This window comes from Crocodylus siamensis, chromosome 2 (genome assembly GCF_052110815.1).
Source record: "Crocodylus siamensis isolate JL-2025a chromosome 2, ASM5211081v1, whole genome shotgun sequence".
NCBI classification, from domain to species: Eukaryota; Metazoa; Chordata; order Crocodylia; family Crocodylidae; genus Crocodylus; species Crocodylus siamensis.
In genome coordinates this window covers 164805919-164825020 of record NC_143396.1, presented here as the reverse complement: position 1 = coordinate 164825020, position 19102 = coordinate 164805919, and the positions used below count along the sequence as shown (strand labels likewise).

At 42.2% G+C, this 19102-nt stretch overlaps 1 protein-coding gene across 1 annotated transcript in view; it reads left to right on the top strand.

The window, feature by feature from the left end:
- Positions 1 to 18874, top strand: part of SCARB2 (scavenger receptor class B member 2) — a 36223-nt gene extending 17349 nt beyond the window's left edge. Inside the window, exons 4-12 of the mRNA XM_090032038.1 lie at positions 1039 to 1227; positions 3250 to 3341; positions 4677 to 4796; positions 6410 to 6588; positions 8335 to 8453; positions 9476 to 9549; positions 13161 to 13212; positions 15420 to 15578; positions 17789 to 18874. Coding sequence (XP_089888164.1) covers positions 1039 to 1227; positions 3250 to 3341; positions 4677 to 4796; positions 6410 to 6588; positions 8335 to 8453; positions 9476 to 9549; positions 13161 to 13212; positions 15420 to 15578; positions 17789 to 17830 — 1026 coding nt within the window. The 3' untranslated portion in view covers positions 17831 to 18874. The remainder of the gene's footprint in view (positions 1 to 1038; positions 1228 to 3249; positions 3342 to 4676; positions 4797 to 6409; positions 6589 to 8334; positions 8454 to 9475; positions 9550 to 13160; positions 13213 to 15419; positions 15579 to 17788) is intronic.
- The last annotated feature ends 228 nt before the right edge of the window (positions 18875 to 19102 follow it).

The window sequence follows — 19102 nt, the reverse complement described above, 5'->3', positions numbered from 1 at the left end:
TACCTATTTTTTTAAAGATAATTGACATTTAGACAAGGATAAATTAAATAGATCTTGTCAAATACTGTACTGAAGTCCAGACATCTCTGGTGTCACGGGGATTAGTAGAACCAGTAATTCTCCATCTTCTCAAATTTTAATAAGTGCAGGGTAGGTAGGAAACTGTCAGGTAGAGTCTGCAACAGTTCATAAACAGAATTCCTTGAAAATCAGTTTTGGGACTGATCTTATATATAAACCATATTTAATTAATAAATCCAATTTATCAAATAAATTTAACATTTAAAGATGCATCCAATTTCCTATGGCTTAAGGGAGCACTGGTCATGGAAGATAATAAATATATCCTGAATTTAGTTAACAATAATGATACCTGGGCTCACATAGGGATCCTTCATGCTAGTGCATTTTGAATGCAGTTATTACACATGATTCCCTTGATGGTTTTTTTGAGAGCCATATTATAAAGCTGTACTGTGGACTATATTTAAAGGGTCAGTTTATGACACTGTCAGATACTATTTGAAAAAAAATCATGCCCACATTCATCTAAGGAATTGCTTTCTCACACCTTGTCCTACCTAGTGTGATTCTGATGCCAGTATGGGGTGTATGTAATCACTTGTATCACCCTGTTCTTACACCTGTTTTTTCCCTTTTTTCACTCTTGCTTTTTTGCTTTTTGGTATGCTACAACTTTCTGAAGGTGAAATTCAGGTACTTCTCTGGCAATAGGCTTTTGTGCTTAAGTCCAATAATCTCTGTTCAGCAAATCGCATACATTCTTAAGACTGTTCTTAACTCAGTGCTTTGCTGACTAGAGATGGACTTAAATATGCACTCCTATGAAAACTGATCTCTGTAAGAAACTACATAAATAACTTCTGACACCAGTACATTGTCTCTTATCATCCTGTTAGAAATAATGAAATGAAACTGGTCCTTCATGCTTGTATATTTTTCTGTTAAATGTCTGTGTGCAATTGTACATTTTATTACAATGACAGTCCATTTATCTTTTGTCTTCTCTTGTGTCAGACTGCAATGGAATGGGTGCAGACAAGTCCCCTGCACCTGCCCCTACAGCTGATACTACTATATTACAGAGAAGAATTGTTTATGACACGTACCGTTCATGAATTACTGTGGGGCTACAAAGATAGGCTTCTGTCAACCATTCATCTCTTATATCCTGAGGTGGATTCGGAGTTTGGTTTATTTAACAAGGTAACTTATTTTTAACATCTTGCTTTCCAGAGCATTAAATTGAATCATATAGAGGTTTACCATAGATGTAAAGTACAGCTATAGTTTCTGGGTCAGTTAAAATATCTGGATATAGTAAGCCAATAGGGGTAGTTTATAAGAGAAAAAGTTGGAGTGAAGGCAAAGGAAATAGATATTTCTTCACTGGAAGGGTTACAGCTAACTTTCATTACTTTGGACCACAGTCCAGGAGTTGTACAGCTCTTTTAGTAGTAGGATCAGCAGTAGTCAGGAGTGTCTTTTTCACCTCCCACTTGACTAAAAGTCTCAAACTTTTGTAAGTTTGACCTTGCTGCTGCTGCGGCCATTGTTCCCTAGTATGCTAATGCACTCTTCTAGAACTGATTAGTAGGAAAACTCAGTGGGGGAAATGTGGCAGCTCATTTACTTAACAGTATTTCATTGAGGGAATGCATTAGGTTTGTGCTGCAGCAATTGTGCTGGCTTCCAGTTTGTTTCTAGTTGCATGTAGGTCAGCTTGTTGATTCAGTTTCTTATGTTTATCATGATTTGGGCCCTGGGAATCTTGGGTACTTCTTTTCTCTTTTTGATAGCAACTGAATTGCAATCAATAATCCCTCCATGTACTGCCTGGTGCATAGGAAGGAAGGATAGGCTCAAAGCAGCTGGCTCTGACCTTTTCTGGGCAATCTTACCTGCTGGCATTTATCCTTTTTTGAACGTTTGCTGAAGAGCTCTAAAGATGCCACAAACACTTTTTTTATTTTCAGAAGAACTGATTTATTGGGTGGGAAATGTTAAAGAAAAAAGGCCAAGTTAAACACAGCTTCCTTCCCTAAGGAAGTGTCTGCTTCAGAACCTACCTTGGGCCATGTTTGTGCTACAAAGTTTTGCCAGCAGATCTCAAGTTCATTTGGCAGAACTGTGTGTTCACACTCAAAGATTTTCTGTGGAGTCTGAGCCCTCCTTTCTTCCCAGAGAGACCATTTTTACCACTAAATTAAGGTTTATACCACTCCTGGCTAGCCAACAGAAGGCATGTGGAGATGCTTCCAGCTGACAGCCCCTTCTACAGCTGGTGCCTTTCCGGGGTGCACAGGCAGACAGAAGTGCAGCTCTGAGCTGTAACTCAGACCCTTTTCTGTGAAACATTGTGTTATAAAGTTACCCCAGACCAAACAGAAGTTCACTGTTGGTTCCGGGGGGAGGCAAAACTTGCTGGGGTCCCTGTGGCCAGATTCCCATAGCAATGGCCAGGTTCTTTGCCAGTATTCGCTGTTTTCAGAATGGGGGGGGGAGGCAGTGGAGGGAGCTCATTTTTGGGACTTCCCAGCCAGTGCTGAAGGGTGGGAGCCCACCCCCTACATCTTGGGGAAGGTGGGTGCTAAAAAAACCCTCCAGATTGAACTCCTGCTGCCCCCTTTCCCCCTACCATTCTGAAAACAGCAGACAGGCTGGGAGCTCCCAGACACAAGTTACAAAAGATGCTACATTTTGAAACGGCTTCATCTGATACCTCATGCTATAGGGGTCCAGATTTTCACTGGATTGACCACTTTTGAAACTGTCTGCAGCTGTTCACTTGTTTGGTCACAGCTATAAACTGCTTTCTGTGACCAGATTGGGTGAAAATTGTTACTTCTCTTTGTGTCCTTTGTGCTCCCATGGCACAACTGCTGAATGGAGACATGCAGAGCTGTCAAAAGTGTTCAGATGTGTAGGTGGCTTGGCAGTTTGGCAGGGGCAGCTGCTGTCTCCCACTAGAACTTCTGGTAGCAGAGGAGCTAAACATAGACAAGGCCTTAATTATTCTCACCTTCTTTATAATCCAGGTAGAGTCTAATAAATCTCACCTTCCCCAGGGAGTCAGCAACAGCTAATCCATAGCTCCCAGCAGAGTACTAACACATGGGAACAGAAAGGGTCCATGGCATACATCTTCAGTCCTGTTGCAGGGCATCAGCCATGGAGAGCGGCTGGAAGGGTATAGAGAAGGTAAAATCTGATGTGTTTTATTTCTAGATGAATGGGACAGATGATGGGGAATATGTTTTCCTAAGTGGGTCAAGGAACTACCTTAACTTTTCAAGGATTGTGGAGTGGAAAGGAAAAAAGTAAGTTGCCGTATCAAATGCTGTGGAACTTCTAACTTCTTTAGAGACCTTTCAGTCAGCTAACATAACTCCTTCTTATTAATCCACTGAGTGCAGAGCCTCATAATAATACTAACAATAATAGTTTTAATTGTAATTGTTGCAGTATCCATTCTCAGAGAGACATAGTTAGCCATGTTAGTGTGAAGTCAAGTAGAAGCAGCATACATTTGCATTTTAGGAGACTAACAGAAGTAGATGTATATACTTTGTATCAATTCTTAACATTATTGCCCTCAAACCACCAGCTGATGCAAATGGCAGGCTGGGCTGGTGTCAGGATCTCTGGTTCTTGACTGCCACCAGCACATGTACACCCATGCATGGGCAGCCAGGAATGGTGGAACACATGTTATTTTAAATGCAACTTTTCTCAGAGCTATTTGTATCATGGAAGAACAGTGTAAGAACAACCAGCTATCCAATTCTTTTCTTCTTGGGTTGTTTCTTCACTAGAAAAACTGGTATTTATCACCTGCATTCAGCTCATCCTTATTCACCCAACCTGGGTACAACCCTTAGTGAAGAAGAGGCGGTATTTAGTTTGAATCATGTTAAGGTATATGGATTAAAATCACAACTGCCTCATTTTCCCTAGAAGTGTAACAGAGACTAGTTAACCCTGAACCATGGTAGGCTATCTCTTATGTCTTCACTGCAAGAAAAGTATAAATGTACAACAACGTGACTAGTATGTATTAACGACCTGGCTGTAAAAACCCTTCTGGAGACGTATCCATCTAGTTTTTCTATAACGTAAGTGGTGAGGTGATCTGTTTGGGGGTCCATAGTCTGATATTTCTCTGCATATTGATTTTTCCAAACATAGATTGCACTTTTAGTTAGTTAGCAGTAATTTGCTCCACTAGATCCAATGTTGGGAAGAGCACATAATAGCATGATACCAAGACTCTGTCCATGCCCCACTTCTCCCTACCCATCTGCTTCCAGAGCATAACTTTGCTTGTTCATTTTATGCCCATGTTTGCACCTGTTCCATGTCAGTGACCCCAAACTGAATTACTCAAGAAACAGTGAAAATAATATGCAGTTAGTGAAAATACTTGCCAGCAATTGTTTGCCTTGGGAATAATTCTTAAGGCCAGTTTCTATCTTGCACTTGGGCACCAGTTTAAAGGGGATATAAATGTGTTCCATTTATGCTGCCAGAGCTGTGTAAATAAGACTTGGTATAAATGGGAAGCAGACCCTCCTTGTGCCTCCCAGGCCGAAAACTCATTGTCTCATCGTTGTAAATAATTCTTTAACTGTTTCTCTCCTCTTCATTGACTTGAGGTCTCTGGATTGGTGGACCACAAAGACTTGTAATATGATCAATGGGACAGATGGAAATTCTTTCCATCCTCTGATAAGCAAAGATGAAAAACTCTATGTTTTTGCTTCTGACTTCTGCAGGTAAGAAGAAGAAACACCTTTTGGATTCTGGATCCAAGTGTTTATACTGGATTATATAGAGGTTTCTAGTTGAATGAACTTTTCCACCATTTTCTATTTTAAAGGCTTTGTTCCTTTAAATACCTATGTTCTTTATTCTCCCTCACTAAAAATTAGAAGTGAATCATCCCTAAAAATTAAACAGAACCAATCTACATCTAGTTACAGATGGCCTGTTTTGTGACAAACATTAAATGAATATCTGAGTTAAATCCCGACAAACCTGCACAATTCCCTCATTAAGCAGGGTGAGGGGGTTTGCTACAGAAACAGGTTTAAACAAATCCCAGCTGAAACTTTTTTCATTCTGAAATACTCCTGAATATTTTGCTTTGCTAATGGCATCCTAGAATGTATCATGCAATTGCAGTTAGTTAGAATAAGGGCGCTGCATGTCCACACATGTCCCAAGGCAGCAGGGATGTGGGAAAGCCTGACGTTTTCCTTCTGCTGTCCCATCTTTCAGCCTCCTCCCTCTGGTTTCTCTAGTATTGCAAAACAATATCACCTGTAGTGTTTTGTGTTTTAGATGAAGAAAATATTCTACTTCAAATGAATCCAGGCAAACTTGGGGGTTGAAGAATGGCTGCCTGTGCTCAGTTTACCTGCTCTATTTTTTTTTTTCACTGTCATTCTTATAGATGTGGCATTTGTGGCACATATAGTTTCAATATTTCTTAAACAGCTCTAACTCCAGAGATGGTCTTGGGGGCTTGAGAGAGGCCCCAAAATCCTGAGGATATGTGTCTTTAACCTCAGAGGGCTATATGTATTTTTTTTTTTCTTTTAAGGTTCATCCATTGTATTCAAAGGCATGGCAAGGTATGTGGGGCTTGCTCCAAAGCCTGTTAAAATCAATGGAAAGACAACCATTCAACCAAAAGACTACTGTTCAGTCCAGTGAATCTTAGATCAGGCTTGTAGCATACTGTAAATACAAATGGGTGCGCACATGTCTATTTGGAGGGTGTACAGCAGGTGTGTCAAACTTATTCAGCCCATGGGCTGAATGAATGTCTGTGGGCTGGACCATGACCAACTCCTTGTGGAGTGGTCTAGCCCGTGTGCTGTCTGCAATGGACCTAGCACTTCAGGTAGCGGGGAGTTGGTCTGGGATGCTGTGTGCAGCCTCCACCCCAACACATGCAGCTTTTGATTCCATCCCACGTGCTGTGGGCAGCTTGCCCCATTGCAGCCACAGGGACCAGGTGCACAGTGAGCTCTGGGGCTGCTGTGTGCTGCATGTGGTACATGGCACGTGGGGCTGGACCAGCCATGTGTGCTGCATGTAGCATGGGGCTGGCATGGGAAGTGTGTTCCATGCAGGAACCTGTGGACCTGTGCTATACAATGGATCCAAGTTGAGCATGCACCTCATGTCAGCCCTCTGTGCTGCATGCATTATGCATGGCTGATCCATCCTCATGCACCACCAGCACATGTGGTTGGTCTACCTGCCAGCCAGATCAAATGTCTTCACAGGTCAGTTCTGGTCTCTCGACCGCATTTGTGATGACATGGGTTAATGAGTGCTTATGTCCAGTAATTCAGGTTCTTGCTTTTCTTCCCTACAGATCTCTGTATTTGACGTTTGACAGCTTTAGGAGTGTGGCAGGTATCCCTGCCTATCGCTTTGTGCCCCCTGAAGAGCTCTTTGCTAATACTTCTGTTAATCCAGACAATGCTGGATTCTGTGTGCCAGCAGGAAACTGCCCTGGAACAGGTGTCCTGAATGTCAGCATCTGCAAGCAGGGTATGTGACCAAACAATGGGTAGGGTCAGTGAGAGAAATGTTTCTATGGCAATTTATTTTATTTTTTTTGATGAACTGGAACACATGCAAGTGGTTAGCCAGACTCATGTGAGGAGGCAAGTACTCTCAACTCCAAAGGAAGTTGAAAGAGCTCTACATTTCATAGGATCAGGCACTGTATACCCAGCAGTATTTTTTTTTTTTATTTTTTTTAAAAAAAAATCTTGTAGTAGTGAAGAAAAATCATTTAAAAATGTACTCCCCCAAAAATATTGTCTGCTTCAGCTGTAGCTTAAATCATATGAAGCAGAAGAATGGAGTAGGAGCCACCTGGTAAAGGGAAGAGCTGTTACAGCTAGTGCTAACCTGTGCAGCATTTTCTCATCCTAATGGGTGAAATACTATATGCAGAGCTCCACTAGAGCTCTGGCATATAAGCTTTTGTGCTGGCTGATTACACCTGGGGGGAGCTTTACCCACTGTGAAAATAAGGTATTAGGCTGTCAGAGACTGGAAATGGGCTTTTACTGTCACAGCAGACTTCATGAAGGGAAGATTCTTTCTGTGTTCTAGAGCAGCCTGGGGCAAATGAAAGAGTCTCCTATGGACTCATGTTATTATGTTAAATGTCACTTGTCCACTCACCATAAACTTGGTTTTGTGCTGTCTTCAGTGCTTTCCACCTCTACTGTGAAGGTCAGCTCTGGTGGCATAGAAATTGTAATCCACCTTATGTGGCAGGGGAAATGTAATGTATGCAGTCCATGAAGGCAGTTTTCCTTAAGTGCTTCCAGGGGTAACTGTTCTTCTGGGGTGGTGTAGTACTTGCAGAGGTGTTGGGGCTTAAAGCCCACTTTATGGAAATGGGAGGTTCCTCCCTAGCTTGCCCCTGTGGCTGTACAGCTGAGGGCAGGCAAAACTTGGGGGCATCCAAACCGCAAGCCTCCAGGCTTGAGGCTGCATGTAGGAATATCTGAATTCCCTGGCGGGGGTGGAAGATATTTACCAATTGCTTATGTTTCTGGACTGACTCATGGATTTGGACTTGATTTGGCTTGGAACATGGAAACTTTCTTTTAAAAAAAGAACTTAAACTTCGCAGAGTGTTTGGAGGTGTGTATATCTAAAAAAAAAAAAAAAAGAAAAAAGAAAAGAACTTAACCTCAGTCTTTACTGGCAATAATCAGTGTGAGTCATTTAAAATGACTTCAGTGGGGCTTGTCCTGGGCTTGCAGTTTCATGGGTTCTTAAGTGCTTTGCTGTATTGCTTTAATCAGATCTCAAGCAGACCAACACTACAGAAACTGAGAATGTTCACACAACATGGCTGATACAAAGGCCCTCATGCCCAACTCATATAACTTGCTACAGATCCTGTGGCTTCTGTAGGACTAAGTTTAAGGGCTTTGCAGGATCAAGACCTACCAGAGAAGATGGGAGAAAACCAACCACAAGTAACATGTTACTGGAAAGTGCTTGAATACGACAGACTAGAACAGCATTTGGGAAAGAATTAAATGTAGATGAACCATAAAAAAGAGTTCCATAAGTATTCTCTCTTTTCTTAATGAATTTATCTCTGGACAGTTGGTATGTACATTAGTGATGCTGTTGCTTACACTGTCCTATTGGAACTTGTTTTGTGGTGTGTTTAGGGAAGTGCAGCAACTTTTTCTTTGTTCTGTGACACTGATTTGGATGGCTGGGGATCCAATAAAAATGTACTCTTTGTTTTTGACATTTCAGGTGCCCCCATATTTTTATCATCCCCACATTTTTACCAAGCAGACAAAAAGTATATTAACAGCATACGGGGCATGAATCCAAAAAAGGAAGATCATGAGATATTCCTAGATCTCAATCCAGTAAGTATATGTCATACTTAGCTAGGTAATAAGAATCATGTCACTTTCCTGTTATGTCCCAGTAATTTAAAGTAATGCTGGTAGCTTGGCAATGATGAGAGAAACAGGTTAATACCTTTCTCTGGAGCCCACAATGTTGGTTCTCCCACTTCCCCTGCCTCTACAGACCTTCCAGTTGTTGTTTCACCATTTCCATCGTAGTGAAAAAGTAAGTAAATTGAGGGACCTCAGAAATCAGGTTTTCATGTTTAGATGGCTCAGAAATCCAAAGGCAGAGAGGACAATGTTCACAAAATGCCTTCCTGGCAGCCAAGGCATCCATTAGGAAATGTACATAAATGTAGTCTGACCCCCACCCCCAGTTTGCTCTTAGTAATTAGGAGCATTGGAAAATATTCCCATTTTACTTCAATTGTGGTGCCTCTTGGACCATGGTGGGGAGAAACAAGGAAATATCTGCCAAAGAAAACAATACAACATTTCTGAACTTAAATTCCTGGAGCACATGTTGCATTTGTCCCTGGGTAAGATGTGCCTATGTTTGTCTGAGAACAAAAATATTCTGGGATTGGCATGCACACACATCATCCTTCTAAGCAGGGTTTAATGAGTGGTTGAATGCACTACTATTTTTCTGCTGTTGATTCAATGATGCAATCCTGGGATAATTGTATAGATTTGGCAATATTCCAGGATAAATTGTTATTACCTCTTACCTGGTGGGTTTTTAGGATTTATCCCAGGACTATGAACCCAGGTCCACTGTATGCTTGCACTTTGTCCTGAGATAAAATAGTTTATCGTAGGATAAATGCAATGTCTGTTTGCAGTCTTAGACTATTGCGTCCCTAGGGCATGGACTTACAAACTCTGTCATAACCGGTAGAGATGGTGACACCATTTTTCTCATCCTACAAACCAGTCCATATCACCAGGAAAACTGAGTTGCAGTCATACTTTAAAAATGTTTTTTATTACACAATAACCTTTTATTAAACTAGAAGTTTACCTTTATTTCACAGTTGACAGGGGTGCTCCTCCAAGCAGCCAAGCGAATCCAGATCAACATCTACATCAAAAAAATGCCTGAATTTTTGTAAGTATTTACCTTTTGTGGCTAGGAGTTTCAGGGTGGCTTAACCTGGCTCCTTAATTTAAATAGCTTTTTTTTTTATACTGCCTTTTTGAGGAAATAGAACTGATAGATGTACCTAAGTCTAGGTGAATCTGAACTGGAAGATGAGGGGATAACTCCTTTTACATTTGTCCTGGGGATGTAGTTATTTCCATAAAACAGAGAAGACTGTGGTACACTTTAGCACCATATATCTCAACTGGTGAAGGCCTAACATTGAAACACGAGTGGGTGCCAGGGACCCCAAAAAATAGCACAAAATAATTTAATTTTTTTTAAAGGAACTTAAAATGTGGGGAGACTCATTCCTCTACCATAAATCATTTTTAATGTATACTTTCATTATTTGATTCTCTATTTTTTTGATGCAAGTAATCATCAATAAAGTGATATAAGACCCAAATGTATGGAACATCAGAAAAAAATTTGGGACTGAAGTTTGGGGTTGCCCTTTTAGAAGTGGGAGATATGAGAGAATTGCTTTCTAAAAGCAATGCTATTTTTCATGTAAGTTTTCAGTGAATTGTGTAAATCATGAGAATCTCTATGAAAGCTCCTTTTTTTTGGTATGTTTGTAGACACGCAGAACACTAGCCTGATGCTGCTCTCATACTATATTATCTTTGTTACACTCCCTTGGTTTCGGGGAGTTACTCTTGCTTTACACAGACATCAGTGGCTGTGTCTACATGAGACGTTAACTGTGTAGTCACTACTGCTCAGTAACCCAAATTACTGTGCAGTAGCACCAACAAACGGCTTTTTCGGGGCAGTGCAGTAGCCCCAAGGCTACTGGTGCTTCACGGGTTCTGCCACACGACACTACTGCACAGTAGTCTCAGGTTACTGTGCAGCCAGTGTCTCATACAGACATGGCCAGTAAGATCAGAATCTGGCCAAATATACCAAATACAGGATATACACAAGGAACAACTGTGACCTCTAGCAAGACCTAAATTAAGGATACATTTGGACATTATCAGTACACACCTGTCATCTTGCTTAGCATTCCTTCAAAAAAGTGTTAAACTGTAGTTGTCAAAAGGAGTTAGAAATCTGAGTTTTGCCACACAGAGTGTGGAGACCCAGCAAGGATATGTTTTAGGGGGTGGGTCAAAATACTGTAAAAAAAAATATTTTTTCTTAATATTTAGTGTCACACCAAAAGATAATAGGAAGAACTGGGCCCAGTTAGGGCTACTTTTTTCCTGCTCCAGAGTTTGGGTTTATTTCACTATGAGAGCACAGTGGTCAATATGCTGAGGGGAGGAAAGCTTTCCCTGCTCCAGGTTTGAGGAATGATCCAACCCTAACATTAGGAGCAAGAATCACCCAAATTAAGTCTCTGATCTCATTTATAATCTCAGATACTATTCATCCACAAGCAAAGTGTCCATTTTATTCTTCACTTGTTGGGTATGTTCTGATTTAATTTTCTGAGATTTGCCTCCAGTTAGAGGACATGATAGGTATTCCAGCTGAGTTGTCCAACAGCTTGTTTTACCTGATGCCATGTCCTTGGACTTGTTGACTCCAAAGTAGGCTATGCTATACTGGTGACCTGCTTCCTAAGCTTGCTCTCAAACTGATATGTATTAGCGAAGAAGTTAGGAGAGACTGACTAATCCACAGCAACTTGACAATGCAGCTTCCTGTGGTTATGTGAGTGATAAGAGACTTATTATCATGGAGGTGTGCATGCACCCATAGATAACCAAGATTTCTGCTGCCACTTTCGCCAGACCCAGATGATGGGGCTGTGTGGATGTAGGAATGATAGCAGAAGTTAGCTGGGAGTTTAACTGAAAATAATGAGACTTCCTGCAAAAGACTTCACAGTTCCCACATGATCCTCTATGTTTGAGGCTTTTCACACAACATGTATAAGGAAAGATGTCTCATATGCCCTAATTTTTTTGTGACACTGCAGCCAAAGACAGTATTTCCTTATCAGCCTCTCTCTTCTCTAGTGGCATGAGATGTCACATCAGAACACCTTAAAATTCCAGCCGTACTGTTACTATTAACACTAAACTGCTCAGTTTTTATATAGTTATATACTGTCATCTTGACTGTATTTTCAGCCTTCGGCAAAATCCCCCCAAATTTTCTGGGATGATTTTCTGGGCTAGTTTACAACTGGGCTGGGATAGTTTGACAGGAATGATCCTGCCTTTGAGTAGGGAGTTGAACTAGATGACCTCCTGAGGTCCCTTCCAACCCTAATTTTCTATGGTTCTATGATTTATTTCCCTAATTTGGAAGAGGAGGATAAAAACTATACTTGGACTTCAGGAAGGCCTTTGACACGGTATCCCACCCCATACTGGTGAACAAGTTAAGGGGCTGTGACTTGGATGACTGCACAGTCCGGTGGGTGGAGAATTGGCTGGAGGGTCGCACCCAAAGAGTTGTGGTGGATGGGTCGGTTTCGACCTGGAAGAGTGTGGGCAGTGGGGTCCCGCAGGGCTCGGTGCTTGGACCGATACTCTTTAATGTCTTCATCAGCGACTTGGACGAGGGGGTGAAATGTACTCTGTCCAAGTTTGCAGATGACACTAAGCTATGGGGCGAAGTGGACACGCCGGAGGGCAGGGAACAGCTGCAAGCAGACCTGGACAGGTTAGACAAGTGGGCAGAAAACAACAGAATGCAGTTCAACAAGGAGAAATGCAAAGTGCTGCATCTAGGGAGGAAAAATGTCCAGCACACCTACAGCCTAGGAAATGACCTGCTGGATGGCACGGAAGTGGAAAGGGATCTTGGAGTCCTAGTAGACTCCAAGATGAACATGAGTCGGCAGTGTGATGAAACCATCAGAAAAGCCAATGGCACTTTATCGTGCATCAGCAGATGCATGACAAATAAGTCCAAGGAGGTGATACTTCCCCTCTATCGGGCGCTGGTCAGACCGCAGCTGGAGTACTGCGTGCAATTCTGGGCGCCGCACTTCAAGAAAGATGCGGATAACCTGGAGAGGGTCCAGAGAAGGGCCACTCGTATGGTTAAGGGCCTGCAGGCCAAGCCCTACGAGGAGAGACTAGAGAAACTGGACCTTTTCAGCCTCCGCAAGAGAAGGTTGAGAGGCGACCTGGTGGCTGCCTATAAGTTCGTCAGGGGGGCACAGAAGGGAATTGGTGAGTATTTATTCACCAAGACGACCCCGGGGGTTACAAGAAATAATGGCCACAAGCTGGAGGAGAGCAGATTTAGATTAGATATTAGGAGGAACTTCTTCACAGTTCGAGTGGCCAAGCTCTGGAACGGGCTCCCAAGGGAGGTGGTGCTCTCCCCTACCCTGGGGGTATTCAAGAGAAGGTTGGATGTGTATCTAGCTGGGGTAATGTAGGCCCAGCACTCTTTCCTGCTTATGCAGGGGGTCAGACTCGATGATCTATTGAGGTCCCTTCCGACCCTAGCATCTATGAATCTATGAAAAATAAGATGGGTTTAGAGCTTTCACCTGGAAAATTTTCCATCTTGCTTGCTATGTTCTAATCTGTCTGGGAAAAGCAGGAATCATTGTAAAAACTCAGTGCTTTACTATTGTTTGTTTTGTTTTTTTTATACAGTGACACAGGCAAGATCAGAACACTGATTTTCCCTGTGATGTATATAAATGAGGTAAATATTTTAAATGATTTCATTGTAGTACTGCATGTCTAGTAAGAGGATAACAACTTTGGGCTTGTCTGGGTTACTGGACTGCTGCTGCTGCTGTTATAACTGAACCAGCAATGAGATGACAGCAGAACCCCTTAGAGATGTGACTGATGCTTTCAGAGGGTCTTTTTTGCTGACTTTGCTATGTGACCTCTTCAAATGACAGAAGTCAAGCCATTGAAGCAGCCTTCTTTTAACTGTATCCATAATAGTGGCTTTGCTGTCAGAGCTACATTGTCTTAGCTTTTCACACCCTAGCTGACAAAGGGTGTGTCAGCAAAACTTTGTGCTATGGACTGAACCATAAAAGCCACATATAGAAAGCTATGTGATATTTTTCAAGAGACTGTGGTATTAATCTTGGTATCATTCACATGGTAGCAGCTGTGTTCTGACTAGTCTGTGCCCCTTATGGTTTCATAGTCTTATAGATTCTTTTGAATGCAGTTTCCTTTATTTCCAAAGCCAGCGATTCTCAACTGAGGTTACTGTGGCACCCTGGCATGCCACAAGACCCTTTTAAGGGTGCTGTAGCACCAGGACTCTGTGCAAGGAGGTAAGCACTCACTCCTTCACTTGTATGGCACTCTGTGTTGCCCCAGGATTCTGTGGAAGAGCTCCCCGAGCTGCTTCTCTGGGAGGTCTCACTCCTGCTTCCCATCCGTTGGCAGGCCCTGTGCCGACTGCCTTCACACTCCAAGCAGCAAGCTTTGCTGCAGTTGGGCAGATGGACATGGGACTACACTTCTCAGGCTGGCTTATTTACCCTCTCCTCCCATGTTCCTGCAGCAGCAGGAGGGGCTGTGAGGGCAGGTGTCTCTGGGCCTCGGCATGCAGGTTCCCAGAGGAGCAGCTGCAGCAACAGGACTTGCACATCCTGTTGGGTACAGGCAGGGAGGAGGCAGGTGACAACTAGTGGGGCATGGCGGAGTCCTGTCTTTGCTGTCCTTGCCTGGCACCAGCCTCTGTGCCTTCAGCAGCCACTGCCATTCCCTTCTCCTGCAAGGACAGCTGCCTCCTTCAGGGATCTAATGACTCGGTCCTAAGTTTCTCAGTCTGCCCTGTTGAGCAGCCCCTGCCCTCCGCTGCCTGCCCTGCCACCCTATGAGATCCTTTTAAGGGTATGGCGTGGTGTAAGAAGGTAAGCACTGTAAGACATAAATTAGTCTTTATATGGGGTGCCACTAAATCCAGAAAAGTCAAAACGTTTGGGAACCACTGTCTTAAATTGTGGTGTGGTGTGCGATGAGCTCTTAAAAAGCTGCCACATTCTACCACAGGGGGGAAAGCCTCCAGAAGAAAATGCAAGACTTGTCTTCCCCACAGTAACTGTAGCAATATATTATTATCCCCTATGTCTCCTGTCAGCCTGAAGGATGGAAAGGTCAGTATTGATTGGGCTTTTTGGAGGGCCTCTGTAATCCTGCAAGGCACTTTTTCACTGTGGTGGTGACTATACCATAGCTAGTGTGTCTCTTCTGGTTGAAGAGAATCCCGTAATTTATCCTCAAAATACCTCTGAGGGAGCCATTATGAGGCCTAGCTCATCAGCTGAAAGGCACTTCCAGAGTACAGAGGTATTGCACTAGTGGAATCACTGACCCAACAACTTGGTGGGAGCTGATAGTGTTTGTGAATTTAAGACTGAATTAATCAGTACTGGTGGATTATTATTAGATATTCCAAATCTGGGGTAACATCAGAAAGTGTCTGATAGGCTTTTGGTTCTTGGGTGGCAGAAGTGAGAAATTTGTTCTGTCCTGAAGGAAGTTATTTTTGCCTAAACTTTCCAGAGGGGCTAGTGATTTTCAGTGTTTCACCTTTTGAGGAGTCTGGTTTCCAGAAATTTCTATCTACCTTAATCAGTTTACAAAAGCAGCCATATGATATGGTTGCCTGGCATAGCAGGAGGGCCCTTCCAGCCCTGGGATATTAAGTTGGGCATCAAGAAAACATTTGTCACTGTTGGATATGCAGGCCAGAATCCCTCCTGCTGCTAAATGAGAGAGAGGCATTTTAACGAGAGAAAATGTATTAAATAGCAGGCTAGGCAGAGCAGATCTTGCTGTCTTCCTACTCGGCTTATGTTCAGCAACGTGGTATGGCATAAAGGATGTTCTAAATGTATTCGTTCTTTCTTTCTCTCTCTCGACCTTCTTGTTCTCCAGAGTGTTTTGATTGATGAAGCATCTGCCAGTAAGCTGAAATACGCTCTGTTTGAAGCCACTCTGTTAAAGAACATCCCTTTTGTAATCATGGCACTTGGTATTATTTTTGGGATCATTTTCATTGTGCTTGTGTGTAAGTCCCGTGGAACAAAGGATGAGGTTAGTAGTAGCTGAATTTCACACTCTCTTTTTTTTTTTCCTGTCTTTCTGGGTTTGTTTTTTTTTGTAGACTGTTGTTGTTTTACCTGTTGGGGTCCCATAACTTTTGCTGCTTCTTTCTGTTTTTAAAATGCTCTAATAAACCCTAAGTAAGTGCAACCAACAAAGCTATACAGTTAATTTAAGATGCATAAGGTGGGTGATTTTATTTTTATGCCTAATTCTTTTGCTAGCTAGTCATAAAAAGAAGTCAGTCTAGTGAACTCTGAAGGGTAAGATCCAAAAAAACCTACCCATATTTAACTGACATTTTGACAGTGCCATCTTGAGAGAGACGTGTGATATGGTTTTGGTCCCTTACCCCCCCCCCCCCCATTTTCTTGTGAAACTCTGCCCAAGGTTCCTCCAAAATCAGTTAAATCCAGATCTGGCAGTGCCTGCCAGAGATGAATCTAAACCAAGCCCCAATTCTGCACGCGCACACAAATGTTAGGCAAATTCCAGTTCTCAACCCTTCCTTGTAACTTGGGCTCATTCAGCTGTATTGTCCCATTCAAGGCCCACATTAGAGAATTGAAATGGTGTTAACCTTGCAATTATAACCTCATACCCTCAGCAGCTCCAGTGGATTAATCCTCCAAACTTCTGCTATCATTTTACATTATAATTTAAATAAAAACATATAAGTTGTACAGTTCAGTACTGTACAAAATTATATATGATTAACACTGTTCCATATGTATATTCCTGGTGTGTAGTGTTACAAATGAGCATGTTGGTATTAAGGTTGTCAGTGCTTTGAGTAGTTCAGAGCCAAACTTTTACCCTCCTGCGACAGTGGTGTTCTCTGGATGGACTGCCTGAACAGAGACAGACGGAGCAATCTAGGAAGCTTTGAGGCCTCTATCTGCTGTGGTTCAAGGATGATGTTGGCTTTTATTCCATATTCTAAGCAGGTTCTTTCATTACAGGAAAAAACAGCCAACATTCTCAGATGAACATTGTATGTGCCGTTTCTCAGCTTGCAAGGACTTGGTGATCCTGATCTTACCTCAGGGATGGTGGTGGTGATGAGATTGTGGCAAAATGCCAAGGGAGGGACACACTATCTTTCTGCCGCCTGGCAGATTCCCTTCAAATAGTGGCCACCCCCATTTGAAACCTTTGGTTTCATTCTTGCATGGCTGAGCAGGAGCCCTTGGATAGCTTTTCACCAGGGAATGCTTAATGACTGAGGCCCTGCCTCCTTTATGGGAGGGTCTGGTTCTTTTTTGCTTCACCTTCTTTGTTTCTTCTTTCCTTCCCTGCCGGACTGGCAGGCTCAGCCTTAGAGCCCAAAGCAGACCCCCTGGTTCTGGCCAACGCAACTGACCTCTCATCCTTAATCTTGCAACATCAGATACATCCATCTCTCCAAGTTCTTCAGCACAGTTGCAGGAAATGAAAGGACAATGGAACACTTGAATGTCCTGTTTTCTCTGTATCAGCTTTCTGTTTCCTGCAAACAGCGTGATCAGAGAGGACCATGAAAGTAATACAGCCATAGCTGTTGAGTTTATTACTGTAGCTTTCTGTATCCTAATAGGGCTGCATGTGTAGACGCTGAGACGTTTACTGTGCAGTTAAGTAGTCAACTCTACAGTAAACATCTCGTGTAGATAATAATCTCATTCATATGCTGTCCATCTCCTCTTCTAGTGTCATCACAGGAGATGTTTTGTAAGCCCTGACATCAGTCCCTATGACATTTCCAGGGCACATAGTAGGAGCGTGCCTGTTGCCCTACAGTAATGTAGCGTGCCCTCTTCTTCTCAGCCATCCATGGGGAGGCGAAAGAAGAGGCATGCTGTGCTGTGAGCTGGCTTGCATACTAAAAGTCATACAGCAGCTGCAGCTGTTCTGCCCTGACATCAAATCAAGAATACTGGGAAGGCTCCTGAAATCGTTCTTCTTGTACATCTATGCAGTTGTCACATACAAGCTATGCTCTGGTGCTTTTTAGCGTATTTGTTCCCTTGCAGCTTGTTGGCTGAAAGTTGGGCCTACTGGATGATAAATCCCAGGATCTCTCTTTCCTGCATTGATTTTTTTTTTTTTTTCCACTAGTACATTTGTCTTCCTCCAGTCCTCTGTGACCTTCAGGCCTTAACTTTGAAAACTGTCGAATGCCCTGCTGTTAACTTTGCTTTCTTGCCATTTTTATCTTCCAGGGTACTGAAGACGAAAGGGCTTCACTCATCAGGACATCCTAGTATTTTCTCCCTAACAAGTGAGCTTGATGAATAAACTATGCAAGCCAATCTAATACCAACCACTATGCAGCCTTCTCCACTGTGGAAAAATGATCATGCTTATTATGATTATTCATAATACCGGGTATGAGGAAAACTGGAACACAATTGAAGGAGGTGACTGTTCTTACCAGCTGCTAAGCTATGATTTTAAAATTTAGATTTTAAAGTGGCTTGATATTCTGCATTTTCATACTCTGAAATGTAGTATTTAATATCCTCAGTGCTATCTCTTTTTTTTTTTTTAAACACAGGAAAGCCATAGACACTCATAGCCACAGACTTAAACATGATGATTCGTTATTAGGATTATGTGAGGTATATTTGCAAAAGCACCTTTGTGACTTGGGTTTCTGTGTGTTTAAGACTCTTGAAAATAGAACATGATCTTCTAAATCACATGTGAACACTTGAAAATGGTGCCCTTAGTCTAATATGTATATAGTACATCAGACTTCTTATCATCAGTGCATACATTGACTGCTTAATAGTTGTCATTCTTTAGTCCTTTTATCTCCAAAACTTATTTTTGATTCTAAACTAAATGCTGTTTTAACACTAATAGTCACCAGCTGTAAAAAAGCTTTACATAACACATTTTCTTACAGCAGTCTGACATATCTTAGTGTTGCTTGAAATCCCATTGTGTTCTATCAATAAACTTCCGTTCCAGGTTTTCCATTCCAGTTTTAATTGGTTGAGGGTATGATAGAGAGTTATTTTTTTAGTGTCTGAGGTGTCTCACGAGTACCTTTCATGTGGTGGATTGTAGATGTAAACTTTGCCAGATTATTTGCAGTTGCATTCGTTATTTAAGAAACATGTAGCTCTTCCACACTAAGGTACATTTGGAAACTAAAGAAAAACAGTGTGAATGTTTAAAATAGTGATAATTTTAAAAATCCCACGTTTAAAATATCATGAAGAAGGAACTTTTGTAGATCATAATAGAAAGAGTATTCTTACTGAAAAGTGCTTCCCTCAAATAAAGGCAGTGAAACCAGATTTTAAAGTATCATTATTTTGGTAAAAATTAGACCTTTTTTGGTGGCTGCAAGCTCATTAAAAGGGCATTAGTCCATCAGTTATTTGGTAGTCCATAGCATTCTGGGCCTTTCCCATCAGAAAAGTTCAGGGGGCCACTGCTGAGAGGGAGGAAGGGTTCAGGGAGCTTGACAGCCCAGAATGAAGGCAGAGTAGACTACCTGAGAGGAGGGATCCAGGTTGGGGTCC